Genomic DNA, 20,238 nt, shown 5'->3' with positions numbered 1-20,238 from the left:
TACCGAAACGGGGTGCTTTGTCTGCCGGCACCGCAGTGCAGAAATCCCCGCTCGTCGTCTGATGGGGTCGTTCTCTAGCTTTCAGTGATAAGTGAAGACATTTATGTTCTGTCAGCCCCTTAACTGATTTCCATTGACTCTGTGATGGATGGTTTTCACCTGCTCGCTTGGACAGCCGGGGCGTCCACCACTCTGCTTTCTTTTTGTCACAATACAACAGTATTGCTCAGAGTTGTTCAGGGTGGTGAGAACCAGAGAGGATTGTGAGGCACTCCAAAGGGATCTGTTGAGGCTGGGTGAGTGGGCGTCAATGTGGCAGATGAGGTTCAGTGTGGCCAAGTGCAAAGTAATGCCCCTCTAGAGAGGAAAATACAAGCAGCAATGCCCCTCTAGAGAGGAAGTGTGTATTTTCCGTCTCATGGGCTTAAAACAACGTGGGGGTGAGAGTGGAATCAACATAATGGCCACTAGCTAAGGCGGTGTAAAAAAGATTAGACAAATTCAAGTAGGGTGAGTCTATTAACTGCCATGAGGGCTACACCAATAAATTGTTCAGGGTGGTGAGAACAAGACAGGATTGTGAGGCACTCCAAAGGGACCTGTTGAGGCTGGGCGAGTGGGCGTCAACGTGGCAGATGAGGTTCAATGTGGCCAAGGGCAAAGTAATGCACATTGGGGCCAAGAATCCCAGCTGCAAATACAAGTTGATGGAGTGTGAACTGGCAGAGACTGACCAAGAGAAAGATCTTGGGGTCGTGGTAGATAACTCACTAAATATGTCAAGACAGTGTGCGATTGCAGTAAAAAAGACCAACGCCATGCTGGGAATTATTAGGAAGGGAATTGAAAACAAATCAGCCAGTATCATAATGCCCTTCTATAAATCGATGGTGCGGTCTCATTTGGAATACTGTGTGCAATTCTGGTCACCGCATCTCAAAAGGATATTATAGCATTGGAAAAAGTGCAGAAAAGGGCAACTAGAATGATTAAAGGTTTGGAACACTTTCTCTATGAAGAAAGGTTAAGATGCTTGGGGCTCTTTAGCGTGGAGAAACGTCAACTGTGGGGTGACATGATAGAGGTTTACAAGATTATGCATGGGATGGAGAAAGTAGAGAAAGAAGTACTTTTCTCCCTTTCTCACAATACAAGAACTTGTGGGCATTCAATGAAATTGCTGAGCAGTCGGATAGAAGGAAGTACTTCTTCACCCAAAGAGTGACTAACAGGAGGTGGTGGCGGCTACAAGCATAGCCAGCTTCAAGAGGGGATTGGATAAAAATATGGAGCAGAGGTCTATCAGTGGCTATTAGCCACGGTATGTGTGTGTATAATATATATATATATACACACACACACATATTGGCCACTGTGTGACACAGAGTGTTGGACTGGATGGGCCACTGGCCTGATCCAACATGGCTTCTCTTATGTTCTTATGTGACACAGAGTGTTAGACTGGATGGGCCATTGGCCTGATCCAACATGGCTTCTCTTATGTTCTTATGTGACACAGAGTGTTGGACTGGATGGGCCATTGGCCTGATCCAACATGGCTTCTCTTATGTTCTTATGTGACACAGAGTGTTGGACTGGATGGGCCACTGGCCTGATCCAACATGGCTTCTCTTATGTTCTTATGTGACACAGAGTGTTGGACTGGATTGGCCATTGGCCTGATCTAACATGGCTTCTCTTATGTTCTTATGTGACACAGAGTGTTGGACTGGATGGGCCATTGGCCTGACCCAACAGGGCTTCTCTTATGTTCTTATGTGACACAGAGGGTTGGACTGGATGGGCCACTGGCCTGATCCAACATGGCTTCTCTTATGTGACACAGAGTGTTGGACTGGATGGGCCATTGGCCTGATCCAACATGGCTTCTCTTATGTGGCACAGAGTGTTGGACTGGATGGGCCATTGGCCTGATCCAACATGGCCTCTCTTATGTTCTTATGTGACACAGAGTGTTGGACTGGATGGGCCACTGGCCTGATCTAACATGGCTTCTCTTATGTTCTTATGTGACACAGAGTGTTGGACTGGATGGGCCATTGGCCTCATCCAACATGGCTTCTCTTATGTTCTTATGTGACACAGAGTGTTGGACTGGATGGGCCACTGGCTTGATCTAACATGGCTTCTCTTATGTTCTTATGTGACACAGAGTGTTGGACTGGATGGGCCACTGGCCTGATCCAACAGGGCTTCTCTTATGTGACACAGAGTGTTGGACTGGATGGGCCACTGGCCTGATCCAACATGGCTTCTCTTATGTTCTTATGTGACACAGAGTGTTGGACTGGATGGGCCACTGGCCTGATCCAACAGGGCTTCTCTTATGTTCTTATGTGACACAGAGTGTTGGACTGGATGGGCCACTGGCCTGATCCAACAGGGCTTCTCTTATGTGACACAGAGTGTTGGACTGGATGGGCCATTGGCCTGATCTAACATGGCTTCTCTTATGTTCTTATGTGACACAGAGTGTTGGACTGGATGGGCCGTTGGCCTTATCCAACATGGCTTCTCTTATGTTCTTATGTGACACAGTGTTGAACTGGATGGGCCACTGGCCTGATCCAACAAGGCTTCTCTTATGTTCTTATGTGACACAGAGTGTTGGACTGGATGGGCCATTGGCCTGATCTAACAGGGCTTCTCTTATGTTCTTATGTGACACAGAGTGTTGGACTGGATGAGCCATTGGCCTGATCCAACATGGCTTCTCTTATGTTCTTATGTGACACAGAGTGTTGGACTGGATGAGCCATTGGCCTGATCCAACAGGGCTTCTCTTATGTTCTTATGTGACAAGCGTGTTGGACTGGATGGGCCATTGGCCTGATCCAACAGGGCTTCTCTTATGTGACAAACGTGTTGGACTGGATGGGCCATTGGCCTGATCCAACATGGCTTCTCTTATGTTCTTATGTGACACAGAGTGTTGGACTGGATGAGCCATTGGCCTGATCCAACAGGGCTTCTCTTATGTTCTTATGTGACAAGCGTGTTGGACTGGATGGGCCATTGGCCTGATCCAACAGGGCTTCTCTTATGTGACAAGCGTGTTGGGCTGGATGGGCCATTGGCCTGATCCAACAGGGCTTCTCTTATGTTCTTATGTGACACAGAGTGTTGGACTGGATGGGCCACTGGCCTGATCCAACATGGCTTCTCTTATGTGACACAGAGTGTTGGACTTGATGGGCCACTGGCCTGATCCAACATGGCTTCTCTTATGTGACACAGAGTGTTGGACTTGATGGGCCACTGGCCTGATCCAACATGGCTTCTCTTATGTTCTTATGTGACACAGAGTGTTGGACTGGAGGGGCCACTGGCTTGATCCAACAGGGCTTCTCTTATGTTTTTATGTGACAAGCGTGTTGGAGTGGATGGGCCATTGGCCTGATACAACAGGGCTTCTCTTATGTTCTTATGTGACACAGAGTGTTGGACTGGATGGGCCACTGGCCTGATCCAACAGGGCTTCTCTTATGTGACACAGAGTGTTGGACTGGATGGGCCACTGGCCTGATCCAACATGGCTTCTCTTATGTTCTTATGAGACACAGAGTGTTGGACTGGAGGGGCCACTGGCCTGATCCAACAGGGCTTCTCTTATGTTCTTATGTGACACAGAGTGTTGGACTGGAGGGGCCACTGGCCTGATCCAACAGGGCTTCTCTTATGTTCTTATGAGACACAGAGTGTTGGACTGGAGGGGCCACTGGCCTGATCCAACATGGCTTCTCTTATGTTCTTATGAGACACAGAGTGTTGGACTGGATGGCCACTGGCCTGATCTAACAGGGTTTCTCTTATGTTCTTATGTGACACAGAGTGTTGGACTGGATGGCCACTGGCCTGATCGAACAGGGCTTCTCTTATGTTCTTATGTGACACAGAGTGTTGGACTGGAGGGGCCACTGGCCTGATCCAACAGGGCTTCTCTTATGTTCTTATGAGACACAGAGTGTTGGACTGGAGGGGCCACTGGCCTGATCCAACAGGGCTTCTCTTATGTTCTTATGTGACACAGAGTGTTGGACTGGATGGCCACTGGCCTGATCTAACAGGGCTTCTCTTATGTTCTTATGTGACACAGAGTGTTGGACTGGATGGGCCACTGGCCTGATCCAACAGGGCTTCTCTTATGTTCTTATGTGACACAGAGTGTTGGACTGGAGGGGCCACTGGCCTGATCCAACAGGGCTTCTCTTATGTTCTTCTGTGACAGAGAGTGTTGGACTGGATGGGCCACTGGCCTGATCCAACATGGCTTCTCTTATGTTCTTATCTGACACAGAGTGTTGGACTGGAGGGGCCACTGGCCTGATCTAACATGGCTTCTCTTATGTTCTTAAGAGCCAGTCCTGGTTAGTATTTGGATGGGAGACCACCAAGGAAGTCCAGGTTTGCTGCACAAAAGCAGGCAATGGCAAACCATCTTCTACTCTGCTCTGGTAAGGCGTCACCCTGAAATATTGTGTTCAGCTTTGGACATTTTAGGAAGGATACAGACAAGCTGGAACGGTGGGTGCAGAGGAGGGCGACGAAGATAGTGAGGGGTCTGGAGACCAAGTCCTATGAGGAAAGGTTGAAGGAGCTGGGGATGTTTAGCCCGGAGGAGACGGCTGAGAGGTGATAGGATCATCATCTTCAAGTCCTTGAAGGGCTGTCATAAAGAGGATGGTGTGGAATTGTTTTCTGTGGCCCCAGAAGGTAGGACCAGAACCAGTGGATTGAAATTAAATCAAAAGAGTTTCCGGCTCAACATTAGGAAGAACTTCCTGACCGTTAAGAGCGGTTCCTCAGTGAAGCAGGCTTCCTTGGGAGGTGGTGGGCTCTCCTTCCTTGAAGATTTTTAAACAGAGGCTAGATGGCTATCTGACTGCAATGAGGATCCTGTGAATTTAGAGGGAGGTATTTGTGGGTTTCCTGCGTTGTGCAGGCGTTGGACTAGATGACCCTGGAGGTCCCTTCCAATTTTATGATTCTATCTCTGTTCTTCTCTTGCCTTGAAATCTTGGAAGCTAAGCAGGGTCAGCACTGGGTAGTGCTAGGACAGCCGATCACCACAGAAACCCAGGGTGGGGATGCATAAGCAGGTAATGGCAAACCACCTCTGTTTGTCTCTTATGCGGCTGCCATGAGTTGGGTGCAATTCAATACTATTTTCCGCCATCAAGAACATACGAGGAGCCCTTTCTGGGTCTGATGACTATTTTCCGCCATCAAGAACATACGAGGAGCCCTTTCTGGGTCTGATGACTATTTTCCGCCATCAAGAACATACGAGGAGTCCTTTCTGGGTCTGATGACTATTTTCCGCCATCAAGAACATACGAGGAGCCCTTTCTGGGTCTGATGACTATTTTCCGCCATCAAGAACATACGAGGAGCCCTTTCTGGGTCTGATGACTATTTTCCGCAATCAAGAACATACGAGGAGCCCTTTCTGGGTCTGATGACTATTTTCCGCCATCAAGAACATACGAGGAGCCCTTTCTGGGTCTGATGACTATTTTCCGCAATCAAGAACATACGAGGAGCCCTTTCTGGGTCTGATGACAAGAAGGCCAACTAGTTTAGCATCTTGCTTCAACAGTGGACATCCAATGCCTCCGGGAAGCCAACAGGACATTAAGTTCACAGCCATGCCTCCATTTTGCCTCTTTCCCTCCAGCTATGGGTACTTGGAGATAACCCTACACCCCTTGAGGAGGGAGGGGTCATCAGTGGCTAGCCCCCGATTCCTAAAGGGGCCATCAAGGACTAACCCCCATTTCAAACGATCTAAATCCAGCTGGCCAACATGACATCTTGCAGACTCCTTTAAAACATCAGCCCCCGTTTCCTTCCTTCAGTTTACTTATGGCAGTTTTAGCAAACAAGATAGAAATGTAAAATTTGCAGAAGATGGCGTATCAGTACAAAGTACGAGAGATCCAGCAGAACCGGAAAACAATTTGCAATGGAAAATTCCTAACTCCTGAGTTATTATGAATACAATAAGGAGCAATCATAAGTTTTAGAGTGCTTATTGATCAGACAATTTGATAATTGTCATCCTCGGGCTAATTATTCCCCATTCAGTTTCTCTCCGTTGAAAGAAAAAAAAAGTCTTTTCTTTTTAATACGAGACTAGAGATACAGTCTTCTAACCACCCCCACTGGCAACCTTCGCACAGCCACAAGAGCTTCCCAAACTTTCCTGCAAGTGAAAGCCGAGTGATGATCCGGTCTGAAAAATATATCCAGAGATGCCTCGTATAGCTGGTATTTTCACATAAGAGCCACATAGGTCAGCAAATGATTTACATTCCAAGAAGCGGCTTGGGGAATATTAGTTATTTCCTTATTGTTTCCACTGCAGTGGTGCACACACCCGCTGAGATTCTCCATCAATTGTCCTCTTTAGAATGTCCAAACTGATGACTTGGAATGAGAGGAGAGGAGAGGGGAGAGGGGGGGGAATGGAGGGGAGGGGAGCGGAGGAAGGGATAGGGGAGAGGAAGGGATGGGGAAAGGAGGGGAGAGCAATGGAGTCGAGGGGAGGAGAGGAGGTGAGAGGAGAAAAGGAGGGCAGAGGAGAGGAGTGGAGAGGGGAGGAAAGGGGAGGGGAGGGATCAGTGTGAACACTCCACAAACCCATAGATACATTCCCATAAAGTCCTCAAGGTTGGGGCATTCCATCAGGTTAACTGAGTTCGATTAATAGGCCAAAGGCCAAGATGTAAACAACACAGCCTTAACACAGGATCATGAAATATGCACCACTGCCTTGACTCAGCTGACCTGGCCATCTGGATCTGAGACTAGACTACTGTAATACACTGTATAGGGGTCTGCCCTTGAAGATCTCTGCCGGACACCCTGGATATTGGCTGTTTATTGGGGACATTGGCTGTTTATTTCGTTACATATACTAAACCCATTTTCACTATATTTTAATATATTCTTTTTTTTTCCTTACAACTAACTAGAATGAGGTTTATAACGCATGTTACATTTTAAAAAGTAAATCAGGTGGACAAGAACATCTTAACCCTACTTGCTAGCAACAGGGCAATTAACAGACAGCTTTTATAAGCTTTTATTGGTTTCTCACACAAATGCTATCCAGACCAAAAGTTCTTTCAATTTGTTAATTACACCATTTTGCCATTGGATTTTAACTTTGTGCCATTTTGCATTCTTAACCACTACCAACCAGCTAGATGTAGCTCTAGAGGAGGGACGGTGGCTCAGTGGTAGAGCATCTGCTTGGTAAACAGAAGGTCCCAGGTTCAATCCCCGGCATCTCCAACTCAAAAGGGTCCAGGCAAATAGGCGTGAAAAACCTCAGCTTGAGACCCTGGAGAGCCGCTGCCAGTCTGAGTAGACAAGACTGATGGAACGAAGGTCTGATTCAGTAGAAGGCAGCTGCATATGTTCATATGCACCACTGCCTTGACTCAGCTGACCTGGCCATCTGGATCTGAGACTAAACTACTGTAATACACTGTGTATATATATATATATATATATATATATATATATATATATATATATATATCTGAGACTAGACTACTGTAATACACTGTATATATATATATATATATATATATATATATATATATATATATATATATATATATATATATATATACACTCACTGTATTTTTAATTTTAATTTATTTAATTTTTCAATTTATACCCTGTCCTATCCCGCAAGTGGGCTCAGGGCAGCTTACAACATTAAAAAATTAAAACGAATCACTTCAAAACATCACTACCGCAAAAATATCTATCCCATTCGAGAGCAGTCATCAGTACAACAAACCACCCAACATCGTGTATATATATAATTTTTTATTTTTTAATTTATTTATTTTGGCCACTGTGTGACACAGAGTGTTGGACTGGAATGGCCGTTGGCCTGATCTAACATGGCTTCTCTTATGTTCTTATGTTCTTATCTCCAAAAGAACATAAGAGAAGCCATGTTGGATCAGGCCAGTGGCCCATCCAGTCCAACACTCTGTGTCACACAGTGGCCAAAAAAACCCAAGTGCCATCAGGAGGTCCATCAGCGGGGTCAGGACACTAGAAGCCCTCCCAATGTGCCCCCCACAAAGCACCAAGAATACAGAGCATCACTGCCCCAGACAGAGAGTTCCATCTATACATTGTGGCTAATAGCCACTGATGGACCTCTGCTCCACATGTTTATCCAATTCCCTCTTGAAGCCGTCTATGCTTGTTGCTGCCACCACCTCCTGTGGCAGTGAATTCCATGTGTTAATCACCTTTTGGGTGAAGAAGGACTTCCTTTTATCTGTTCTAACCCGACTGCTCAGCAATTTCATTGAATGTCCATGAGTTCTCATACTGTGAGAAAGGGAGAAATGGACTTCTTTCTCTACTTTCTCCATCCCATGCATAATCTTGTAAACCTCTATCATGTCACCCCTCAGTCGACGTTTCTCCAAGCTAAAGAGCCCCAAGCGTTTAAACCTTTCTTCATAGGGTAAGTGTTCCAACCCTTTAATCATTCTAGTTGCCCTTTTTTGCACTTTTCCCATCCCACCCACCTATGGAGAAGGAGGAAAAGTTTAACTGGAATGTGCACCCGTGGGCATCGATATGATGGAAGCAAAATTCTGAGTGCTCTCCATTACTAACTGGTGGGACGCGGTGTGCCAGTTTAACAGGGATTTTTTAAAAGCAAGTCTACGGGCAGGAGAGGAGAATTTTGTTTGAACGGAAAACCATCTGTAGAATTCCACAGCTAGTTTCTAAAACTTGGTTCACGAGGTTTTAAGACTGCTGCGTTTTAACTGCCAGAGCTTGCTGCTCTATCAACGACCCTCGTTGTCCGAACCGGCAGTGAAAGTCTTCGTAGAGTCTAAAAATGTGGAAACGTCCTCGCTCCTGTTCTCAGATATTGCTTTTGCTGGAGGATTGGTGGCGGCAGGAGTACCTCAACAGCATCCAGAAGTTCCTTTTCGCCAGTTCTATTTCTGGCCAAACCAGTTCCACACAGCACATTCTAAACAGAAGCGGTGAAAACCGAAACCACGGAAGACAGATCGATGGTGGGCTTGATTGTTTCAAAACCAGACATGAAATCTAACCGACAGCGACTGTTTCACAGCCCTACTAGAGAGTAAACATTTTTTTTCCCTCCAGAGAACTTACCCTTCTTCCCAAACGGAAGCCGACGTGTTAACTTTTACGCGATCTGCACAACTTGGCTCCCATGAGCCTGAGGGACTTAAAGAGAATCATCCAAGCCGGCGCTAACTTCCCTTTAAAAAAATAAGTTAACGATCTGCATATTCCTAACTGTGACCTTTTTGTTCAAATGATCTTTCCGAGATGGTCTCCGAAGCGGATGGAGCCGGACTAGACATCCTACAACGATATGCTTTATAAACTAACAGGGGTGAGTTTTTCAAGAGAGGAGGAGCAATATTTGTTTGGGGGGAGGGAGGGTAAGAACTCAGCACTGGCAAAAACGCAAGGAACATCAGCAGCAGCAACACAAAAGTGCATTTATATGCCAGCAGCTTCCCGAAGGAAGCCGGAAAAAAAAGCGTTATGTTACGAGAACCGGGAACGCAAAGCAAATTTGAATCGGGAACTCCAAGGCAAATTACGCTGTTCCGCAAAAACGTTAGCCTGTGCAAGCAATCCCTGCCGTGGGCTACCTTCAGGTTCAGGAGCTGCGCTCCCGTGAGCTCCTGCTGAATTCAGGGCCTGTTTTTAACTATTTCTTTCGGGCACGCAGCACAAGCTGAGAAGCTAGCAAAGGAAGGAAGAGAAATGAGCACGTTTATTACGAAGCTTCTCATGTGAAGAATGCGGTATTTGTCCCAACTAGATTCAAATCCGGTGGCTCCTTAGAGCAGGGGTGTCAAAAATCAGCCCCCCCCCCCCGGGGAGGGCTTTTATCAGGCCCTTGAGCAACTGGCTGTCATCTGCTTCCTTCTCCCTCTCTCTTGTTTCCTTCTGCATCACAGCATGTTTTGCCAGGCTTGCTCAATCGCACAGCAGAGCTACTGAGCCAAGCCTCTCTTCCTTCTATTGGCTGAGGCTCCTCCCCTTCTGGTCTCCTAGGGAACGAAGGAAAGAGCCAGAGCTTCCTTTGCCCAGTTCCCCAGATCCCATGGGAGAAATACAAACAAAGCACCTTTAAGACTAAAGAGCGCTAATGTTTTAAGTTTTTTTTTTTAATTTTTAATTGTGTTTGTCTGTGTCCTTTATAAAGTTTATATCTCTGCTATCGAATCTTAAATAGATATACATATGGCCCAGCCCGACAAGGTCTCATTTATGTCAGATACGGACCTCATAACAAATAAATTCGACACCCCTGTCTTAGATTGAACCAGATTTTCAAGGCATGAGCTCTTGAGAGTGAAAGCTGCCTTTTGACTTTAGAAAGCTTATACCCTAAAAATCTTAGATTAATTAAATCGCAGAGTGAGACGGGACCTCCAGGGTCATCTAGTCCAACCCTTTGTTCAATGTAATAAATTCATTAATACACCTCCCCCCTGCACTCCTAGGGATCCCTTCTCAGTGCCCAAAAGAAGGCAAAAAACCTTTCCAGAATCCCGAGACAATTTAGCCTGGAGGAAAACTGCTTCCTGATCGCAAACTGACAACCAGCATTTTCCTGGCTGTGTAAGAAGGGGCCAGGAGAACTAAGCACCGATGCAAACCTTCTTGCCCTCCGTCTCATGATCTGCCTAATTCAAAGAATCAGCTTGGCTGTCAGAGGGCCATCTAGCCTCTGTTTAAAAACCTCCAAGAAAGGAGAGCCCACCACCTCCTGAAGAATCCTAGAGTTGGAAGGGATCTCCAGGGTCATCTAGTCCAACCCCTGAACAATGTAAGAAACTCACAAGTACCTCCCCCTAAATTCACAGGATCTTCATCGCTGTCAGATGGCCATCTAGCCTCTGTTTCAAAACCTCCAAGGAAGGAGAGCCCACTACCTCCTGAAGAATCCTAGAGTTGGAAGGGACCGCCAGGGTCATCTAGTCCAACCCCCTGCACAATGGAGAAAACTCACAAACACCTCTCCCTAAATTCACAGGATCTTCATCGCTATCAGATGGCCATCTAGCCTCTGTTTCAAAACCTCCAAGGAAAGAGAACCCACTACCTCCTGAAGAATCCTAGAGTTGGAAGGGATCTCCAGGGTCATCTAGTCCAACCCCTGAACAATGTAAGAAACTCACAAGTACCTCCCCCTAAATTCACAGGATCTTCATCGCTGTCAGATGGCCATCTAGCCTCTGTTTCAAAACCTCCAAGGAAGGAGAGCCCACTACCTCCTGAAGAATCCTAGAGTTGGAAGGGACCGCCAGGGTCATCTAGTCCAACCCCCTGCACAATGGAGAAAACTCACAAACACCTCTCCCTAAATTCACAAGATCTTCATTGCTTTCAGATGGCCATCTAGCCTCTCTTTAAAAACCTCCAAGGAAGGAGAGCCCACCACCTCCCGAGGAAGCTTTGACTCTTGAGAATGGATAAAAGGAAGTTCTTCTTCACCCAAAGAGTGATTAACATGTGGAATTCACTGCCCTAAGAGGTGGTGGCAGCTACAAGCATAGACGGATTCAAGAGGGGACTGGATAAACATATGGAGCAGAAATCCATCAGTGGCCACCAAGCAACTGGCTGTCATCTGCTTCCTTCTCCCTCTCTCTTGCTTCCTTCTGCATCACAGCTTGCTTTGCCAGGCTTGCTCAATTGCACAGGAGCTACAGAAAAACCTGTTTTCTCCATTATGAACATCTGAAGCTGCCTTCTACTGCATCAGACCCTCGGTCCATCAAAGTCAGTATTGTCTACTCAGACTGGCAGCGGCTCTCCAGGGTCTCAAGTGGCTCTCCAGGGTCTTCATTAGTCTCTAGGGTCTCAGGCTGAGGTCTTTCCCATCACCTCCTGCCTGGTCCTTCTAACTGGAGATGCCAGGGATTGAACCTGGGACCTTCTGTATGCCAAGCAGATACTCTACCACTGAGCCACAGCCCTTCTCCATTAGTCTCCAGGGTCTCAGGCTGAGGTCTTTCCCATCACCTCCTGCCTGGTCCTTCTAACTGGAGATGCCAGGGATTGAACCTGGGACCTTCTGCATGCCAAGCAGATACTCTACCACTGAGCCACAGCCCTTCTCTATTAGTCTCCAGGGTCTCAGGCTGAGGTCTTTCCCATCACCTCCTGCCTGGTCCTTTTAACTGGAGATGCCGGGGACCGAACCTGGGTCCTTCTGCATGCTGAGCAGAGGCTCTACCACTGAGCCACAGCCCTTCTCCATTAGTCTCCAGGGTCTCAGGCTGAGGTCTTTCCCATCACCTCCTGCCTGGTCCTTCTAACTGGAGATGCCAGGGATTGAACCTGGGACCTTCTGTATGCCAAGCAGATGCTCTACCGCTGAGCCCTTCCTTCCACAGAATACCAGATGAACGTAACACTTGGAAAATACCTGGAGATGAGGGTGCAGGCGGAGGAGGGCGAGGTTTGTAGAGGGGAGGGACTATTTGTAGAGGTATAAGGCTGTAGAGCCAACCCTTCAAGGAAGCCATTTTCTCCAGGGCAACTGATCTCTGCAGTCTGGGGATCAGTTGTAATCCTGAGAGATCTTTAGGCCTTGCCTGGAGTTTGGCTACCCTCATCTTGGGACTTGCGCACTATTTTGTGAAGTCCACGTCTGAATTATGAACACAGCTACGTCGACTGACAAAAGGAGGGACGGTGGCTCAGTGGTAGAGCATCTGCTTGGTAAGCAGGAGGTCCCAGGTTCAATCCCCGGCATCTCCAACTGAAAAGGGTCCAGGCAAGGAGGCGTGAAGAACCTCAGCTGGAGACCCTGGAGAGCTGCTACCAGTCTGAGAAGACAATACTGACTTTGATGGACCGGGGGGCTGATTCAGTAGAAGGCAGCTTCATATGTTCATATATGTAAGGAACACACACACGGCACTATTCAGAGGACCGCCGGCATAGCCGAAATGCTACAGCTCCTCAGAACCTACCAGGCTTTGGTGGCCACGAGGCTCCAGAGACCATCACTTGCTTTACCGGAAGCATGAAGAGGAACAAGAGCTTGGTAGGAACAACGGGACCCAGATGTTAGCTCAACAAGGGAAGACGTCAAAACACTAAGAACGCCCGATGGATCGCAGCTGCCGAAGCGCGAACACAAAGCATAACCTTGACCATTTTGATGGAGAATCAGACGTCGACTGTCCCATGAAAGGGCTCAGGGCTGATTACCTGGCAGAGGTTGTCCTTGAAAGGGCAGCTGCTGTGAGAGCCCTCTCAGCCCCACCCACCTCGCAGGGTGTCTGTTGTGGGGGAGGAAGGGAAAGGAGATTGTGAGCCGCTCTGAGACTCTTTGGAGTGGAGGGCGGGATATAAATCCAATATCTTCATCTACCTCACAGGGTGTCTGTTGTGGGGGGGGAAGGTAAAGGAGATTGTGAGCCGCTCTGAGACTCTTCGGAGTGGGGGGTGGGATATAAATCCAATATCTTCATCTACCTCACAGGGTGTCTGTTGTGGGGGGGGGGAAGGTAAAGGAGATTGTGAGCTGCTCTGAGACTCTTCGGAGTGGGGGGTGGGATATAAATCCAATATCTTCATCTACCTCACAGGGTGTCTGTTGTGGGGGGGGGAAGGGAAAGGAGATTGTGAGCCGCTCTGAGACTCTTCAGAGTCGAGGGCGGGATATAAATCCAATATCTTCATCTACGTCACAGGGTATCTGTTGTGTAGGGGGGGGGGAAGGTAAAGCAGATTGTGAGCTGCTCTGAGACTCTTCGGAGTGGAGGGCAGGATATAAATCCAGTATCTTCATCTACCTCACAGGGTGTCTGTTGGGGGGGGGGGAGGTAAAGGAGATTGTGAGCTGCTCTGAGACTCTTGGGAGTGGAGGGCGGGATATAAATCCAATATCTTCATCTACCTCACAGGATGTCTGTTGTGGGGGAGGAAGGGAAAGGAGATTGTGAGCCGCTCTGAGACTCTTTGGAGTGGAGGGCGGGATATAAATCCAATATCTTCTATCCTCTTCATCTTCATCTTCTAATTACAACACGTTAACAATCACAATAAAACCAACGGATGCCAGATCTGAGAGGCCCAATGATAAAGAAAGTTCCCCGACCAATTATCGCCTTCGTGTTCCCTTTACACCCAGCCGGGGCTTTTTTTGTAGCAAGAACTCCTTTACATATTAGGCCACCTAATGGGGTTGTAGGGGCTTTGAGAGCCACACAATATGTGCGAAAGAGTCACATGTTGATCCCGAGCCACAGTTCGGCCACCCCTGATACACACACACACACATATATATACATATATATCACCGGTGGCCAAACTTGCTTAACATAAAAGCCACATTGAATAAATGTCAGAATGTTTGAGAGCTGCAAAATTTGAATATCAGGAGGGAGGGAGGAACAAAAATAGATGGGAGGAGAGATGTGAAGAAAGCAACTTTAACTTTAAAGGCCCTGTCCTAAGAGCCCTGAAAGCTCTTGGAGGATAGGCTGCATCAGGGGTGTGTGGCCTGATATGCAAAGGAGTCCCTGATAGGCCACACGCCCCTGATGTAGCCAGTCATCCTGGAGCTTACAGTAGGCCCTGCACTAAGAGCCCTATAAGCTCTTGGAGGGTTGGCTACATCAGGGGTGTGGCCTAATATGCAAAGGAGTTTCTGATACTAAAAAAAGCCCTGCACCCCTCTAGATTCAAGTCCAGCGCACCTTAGAACCCAACATCATTTTCAGGGTGGGAATATTTGGTAGTCTCAGAAGCTTGTACCCCAAAACTCCTGCTGGTCTCTAAGGTGCGATTGGCCTTGAATCTAGCTACAAAAAGAAGATGACGACTGCAGATTTATACCCCGCCCTTCTCTCTGAATCAGACACTCTGAGCGGCTTACAAACTCCTATATCTTCTCGCCCCACAACAGACACCCTGTGAGGTGGGTGGGGCTGGAGAGGGCTCTCACAGCAGCTGCCCTTTCAAGGACAACCTCTGCCAGAGCTATGGCTGACCCAAGGCCATTCCAGCAGGTGCAAGTGGAGGAGTGGGGAATCAAACCCGGTTTTCCCAGATAAGACTCCACACACTTAACCACTACACCAAACTGGCTCTCAACATGGTTGAGAGCCAACACGGTTACACTCTCAAGCTACCCTTTGGTCCAGTGATTCTCTCCTGCAGGCCAAGCGAAGGGGACTCTTACCTGTATCTTTATCGGCCAAGTGAAGTTGCTGACGTAGACAAAGAAAGTGATGTTGGGGTTGTTGCGGAAATCAAATTTCTCGTTGGAGAAGCTGTCTTTGTACTCCTTGATTTGGCTCTTGGAAACCACAGGAATCTCCTCCCCGGCCTGTGTGCCAGCTGTTTGGGAAGGGGGGGGGGGGAGAGACAGTCAAAGTCTGCTTTTCTGCGAGGATGTTCAGCCATAGCCCATGAGGATCCCGTTACTCAAACGTCTCGTTATACGGCAGCACGTGTGGATAATAAAACGAACGATTCCATCTAAACCAAGGAACGCTGAGCTCGGTTTCATTTACTGCCATCCAGGAAAAAAACAACCATGAACTACAGTTATATTAAAAAGTTAACATTTTAGGAGCCCGCATGAGCGTTCAAGAGGTAGGAATCAGCACAATGGCATTTGAGCTAATTTGTTCCCTGGGCTACCTTTATGCGACATTAAAATTATGCTGCGACATAAACGGTTACACCACAGAGTAAGCAACCGGACCTAAAAATCACTTTGGTGTGTGCATGTAAGGGGAAATCAAAGAGATCAGGGAACATAAGAACATAAGAGAAGCCATGTTGGATCAGGCCAATGGCCCATCCAATCCAACACTCTGTGTCACATAAGAACCTAAGAGAAGCCATGTTGGATCAGGCCAATGGCCCATCCAGTCCAACATTCTGTGTCACATAAGAACCTAAGAGAAGCTCTGTTGGATCAGGCCAATGGCCCATCCAGTCCAACACTCTGTGTCACATAAGAACCTAAGAGAAGCCATGTTGGATCAGACCAGTGGCCCATCCAGTCCAACACTCTGTGTCACATAAGAACCTAAGAGAAGCCCTGTTGGATCAGGCCAATGGCCCATCCAGTCCAACATTCTGTGTCACATAAGAACCTAAGAGAAGCCATGTTGGATTAGGCCAATGGCCCATGGAGTCCAACATTCTGTGTCACATAAGAACCTAAGAGAAGCCATGTTGGATCAGGCCAATGGCCCATCCAGTCCAGCATTCTGTGTCACATAAGAACCTAAGAGAAGCCATGTTGGATCAGGCCAATGGCCCAACCAGGCCAACACTTTTGGTCACTCAGTGGCCAAAAAACAGAAGCTGTCCACCAGGGAGGCCAGAACTCCAGAAGCCCTCCCACTGTTGCCCCCCGAGCACCAAGAATATAGAGCATCACTTCCCCCAGACAGAGAGTTCCATCTATACCTTGTGGTTAATAGCCCTGACGGACCCCTGCGCTCCAGACGTCTCTCCAATCCCCTCTTGAAGCTGTCTACGCTTGTAGCTGCCACCACTTCCTACGGCAGTTAATTCCACGTTCATTACTCTTTGGGGGCATTTCTAGTTCAGTAGGTGAGGGGGAGGAAAGGATAAGCTCTCACCTGCAAAACTTGTCGACCAGGTGATGTTGAGGTTGAAGTTCTTAGAAGCGTTGATGAACATATCCAGGTCTCTGTTTTGCTGAATTGAGAGGACAGAAAACAAAACAGGGATCAATGTCTTCAAACTAAAGCTGCTGCTGCCATTAAAAGGTCGGTGGTGGGGCCTTGAAGAAGAAGAATTGCAGATTTATACCCCGCCCTTCTCTCTGAAACAAAGACTCAGAGCCGTTTATCTTCTCCCCCCCACAACAGACACCCTGTGAGGTGGGTGGGGCTGAGAGAGCTCTCCCAGCAGCTCTCCCTGCCCTTTCAAGGACAACTCCTGCAAAAGCCACGGCTGACCCAAGGCCATTCCAGCAGCTGCAAGTGGAGGAGTGGGGGAATCGAACCTGGTTCTCCCAGATAAGAGTCCGCGCACTTCGCCGCTACACCAAACTGGCTCTCTGACAAGAAAAGGGCCAACTGACAAGAAAAGGGCCAACCGGGATCCCCATCCAGGACTCGGCCTCTTTACCAACACAAGAGAACAACGTCACACAAGCTGCTTTGAGGGCTGCCACACGACGCCTTGTATTTTTATCGCAAAGTGGGAAAATAAGATACAAAATGGTACAACTTTACTGGCCTGTTCAAGTCTGTGGGTGGGGAAGCAAGATTTGGAATGGCGCAGTGCCAGGTGTAAGTCCCTGACGAGGATCCGTTTCAAGCTTATACTTTGAATGCACTTTGCTGATTTTCCTAATAGTATTATCGCTGCTGCCAGTTATCCAGGATAGATTTCTATTTGCACTCATATATCCGTGACTGCATTGTCATATGTATCTACGCCTATAACTGTGCTAACACACGTATTATAATGCTATTAATTACTAACATACACACACACACACATATATATATATCACCAGTGGACAAACTTGCTTACCATAAAAGCCACAGAGAATAAATGTCAGATGTTTGAGAGCCGCAAAATTTGAATATCAGGAGGAAGGAAGGGAGAAATGAAAATAGATGGGAGGAGAGATGTGAAGAAAGCAACTTTAACTTTAAAGGTATTCTCCCAACCATCAGCTGGCTTGGCTTGGAGAAGTTATTTAAAGAAAGAAATGTCTTTTCCAAGCCATCTAATGGGGTTGTAGGGGCTTCGAGAGCCACACAATGTGTGTGAAAGAGTCACATGTGGATCCCGAGCCACAGTTTGGCCACCCCTGATACACACACACACACACACACACACACAGATATATATATATCCTATGTAAGCTTGTAATTTTTTTTATGTGTGGGAATGCTGGTGAGGAAGAAGGCCACGGTGGAGGGAAGTCACAGTGTGAAGCCCTGACCTAATTTTGTCTGCATGTTTGACATCCCCGGTCTACGCAGCTTGAGATTGGCCCTCCAGGGTCTCAGGTGGAGGTCCTCCCCATCGCCTGCTGCCTGCTCCTTAAGTGGAGATGCCAGTGAACAAACTCGGGGCCCTCTGCATACCAAGCGGATGCTCCACCAATGAATGGTAGCAACTTTCCAGGGTCTCGGGCGGGTACTTCCCGTCACCCCCTGCCTGGCCCTTTCAACTGGAGATGGCGGGGATCGAACCTGGGACTTCTGCCATGCCGAGGAGAGGCTCGGCCACTGAGCCTCTGAGGTCCTTTCATTCCCCACCCCACCCCCGCCTATCCTTTTGCATGGAGATGCCTGGAATTGAACCTGAAACCTTCTGCTTGCCGAGCAGATGTTCTACCACTAAAGATCTACGCCAGGATTGCTGCGTGAGAAAAGACCACAACGGACCAAGCTGGCTAGCAAAAGCTGCCGGTGAAAGCATGTGGAAGATCACAGGCAACGAAGACGACAGCAGACTTCTAGCCCCACCCTTCTCTCTGAATCAGAGACTCAGAGTGGCTCATAATCTCCTAAGAACATAAGAGAAGTCATGTTGGATCAGGCCAGTGGCCCCTCCAGTCCAACACTCTGTGTCACATAAGAACATAAGAGAAGCCCTGTTGGATCAGGCCAATTGCCCATCCATTCCAACACTCTGTGTCACATAAGAACATAAGAGAAGCCCTGTTGGATCAGGCCAATTGCCCATCCATTCCAACACTCTGTGTCACATAAGAACATAAGAGAAGCCCTGTTGGAGCAGGCCAATTGCCCATCCATTCCAACACTTTGTGTCACATAAGAACATAAGAGAAGCCATGTTGGATCAGGCCAATGGCCCATCCAGTCCAACACTCTGTGTCACATAAGAACATAAGAGAAGCCATGTTGGATCAGGCCAATGGCCCATCCAGTCCAACACTCTGTGTCACATAAGAACAGAAGAGAAGCCCTGTTGGATCAGGCCAATTGCCCATCCATTCCAACACTCTGTGTCACATAAGAACATAAGAGAAGCCATGTTGGATCAGGCCAATGGCCCACCCAGTCCAACACTCTGTATCACAGAAGAACATAAGAGAAGCCATTTTGGATCAGACCAGTGGCCCATTCAATCCAACACTCTGTGTCACATAAGAACATAAGAGAAGCCCTGTTGGAACAGGCCAATGGCCCATCCAGTCAAACACTCTGTGTCACACAGTGGCCAATATGTGTGTGTGTGTGTGTGTATATATATATACACAAACACACACATATACATAAATACATACACACACACACACACACATATACACTGTGGCTAATAGCCAATGATGGACCTCTGCTCCATATTTTTATCCAATCCCCTCTTAAAGCTGGCTATGCTTGTGGCCGCCACCACCTCCTGTGGCAGTGAATTCCACGTGTTAATCACCCTTTGGGTGAAGAAGGACTTCCTTTTATCCGTTCTAACCCGACTGCTCAACAATTTCATTGAATGCCCACGAGCTCTTGTATTGTGAGAAAGGGAGAAAAGTACTTCTTTCTCTACTTTCTCCATCCCATGCATAATCTTGTAAACGTCTATCATGTCACCCCACAGTCGACGTTTCGCCAAGCTAAAGAGCCCCAAGCGTTTTAACCTTTCTTCATAGGGAAAGTGTTCCAAACCTTTAATCATTTCAGCTGCCCTAGTCTGGACTTTTTCCAGTGCTATAATATCCTTTTTGAGGTGCGGTAACCAGAATTGTACACATTACTCCAAAGGAGACCGCACCATTGATTTATAAAGGGGCGTTATGATACTGGCACAACTGGTGAAGAAGAAGAAAATGAAGAAGAAGAATGGATTTCAAGGACAGCTCTGCGAGAGCTATGGCTGACCCAAGGCCATTCCAGAAGCTGCAAGTGAAGGAGTGGGAAATCAAACTTGGTTCTCCCACATAAGAGTTCAAACACTTAACCACTACACCAAACTGGCTCTCAGGAAATAAGACACCCTGTGAAATGGGTGGGGCTGAGAGAGCTCTCCCAGAAGCTGCCCTTTCAAGGACAACCTCTGCCAGAACTATAACTGACCCAAAGCCATGCTAGCTGGTGCAAGTGGAGGAGTGGGGAATCAAACCTGGTTCTCCCAGATAAGAGTCCGCGGACTTAACCACTACACCAAACTGGCTCTCTTACA

General features: G+C 47.6%; 1 protein-coding gene across 1 annotated transcript in view; it reads right to left on the bottom strand.

Annotated features, from left to right (window-relative positions):
• ATRN (attractin) overlaps window positions 1-20,238 on the bottom strand; it is a 466,134-nt gene that overhangs the window by 208,424 nt on the left and 237,472 nt on the right. Inside the window, exons 21-22 of the mRNA XM_060247418.1 lie at window positions 16,689-16,767; window positions 15,269-15,426 (exon numbers count right to left, since the gene is read on the bottom strand). Of these exons, the coding sequence (XP_060103401.1) occupies window positions 15,269-15,426; window positions 16,689-16,767 (237 nt within the window). The remainder of the gene's footprint in view (window positions 1-15,268; window positions 15,427-16,688; window positions 16,768-20,238) is intronic.

This window comes from Heteronotia binoei, chromosome 9, assembly GCF_032191835.1.
Source record: "Heteronotia binoei isolate CCM8104 ecotype False Entrance Well chromosome 9, APGP_CSIRO_Hbin_v1, whole genome shotgun sequence".
In the NCBI taxonomy this organism is placed as follows: domain Eukaryota; kingdom Metazoa; phylum Chordata; class Lepidosauria; order Squamata; family Gekkonidae; genus Heteronotia; species Heteronotia binoei.
The sequence above is the reverse complement of the archived record's forward strand: the minus strand, read 5'-3'. Positions and strand labels throughout refer to the sequence as shown.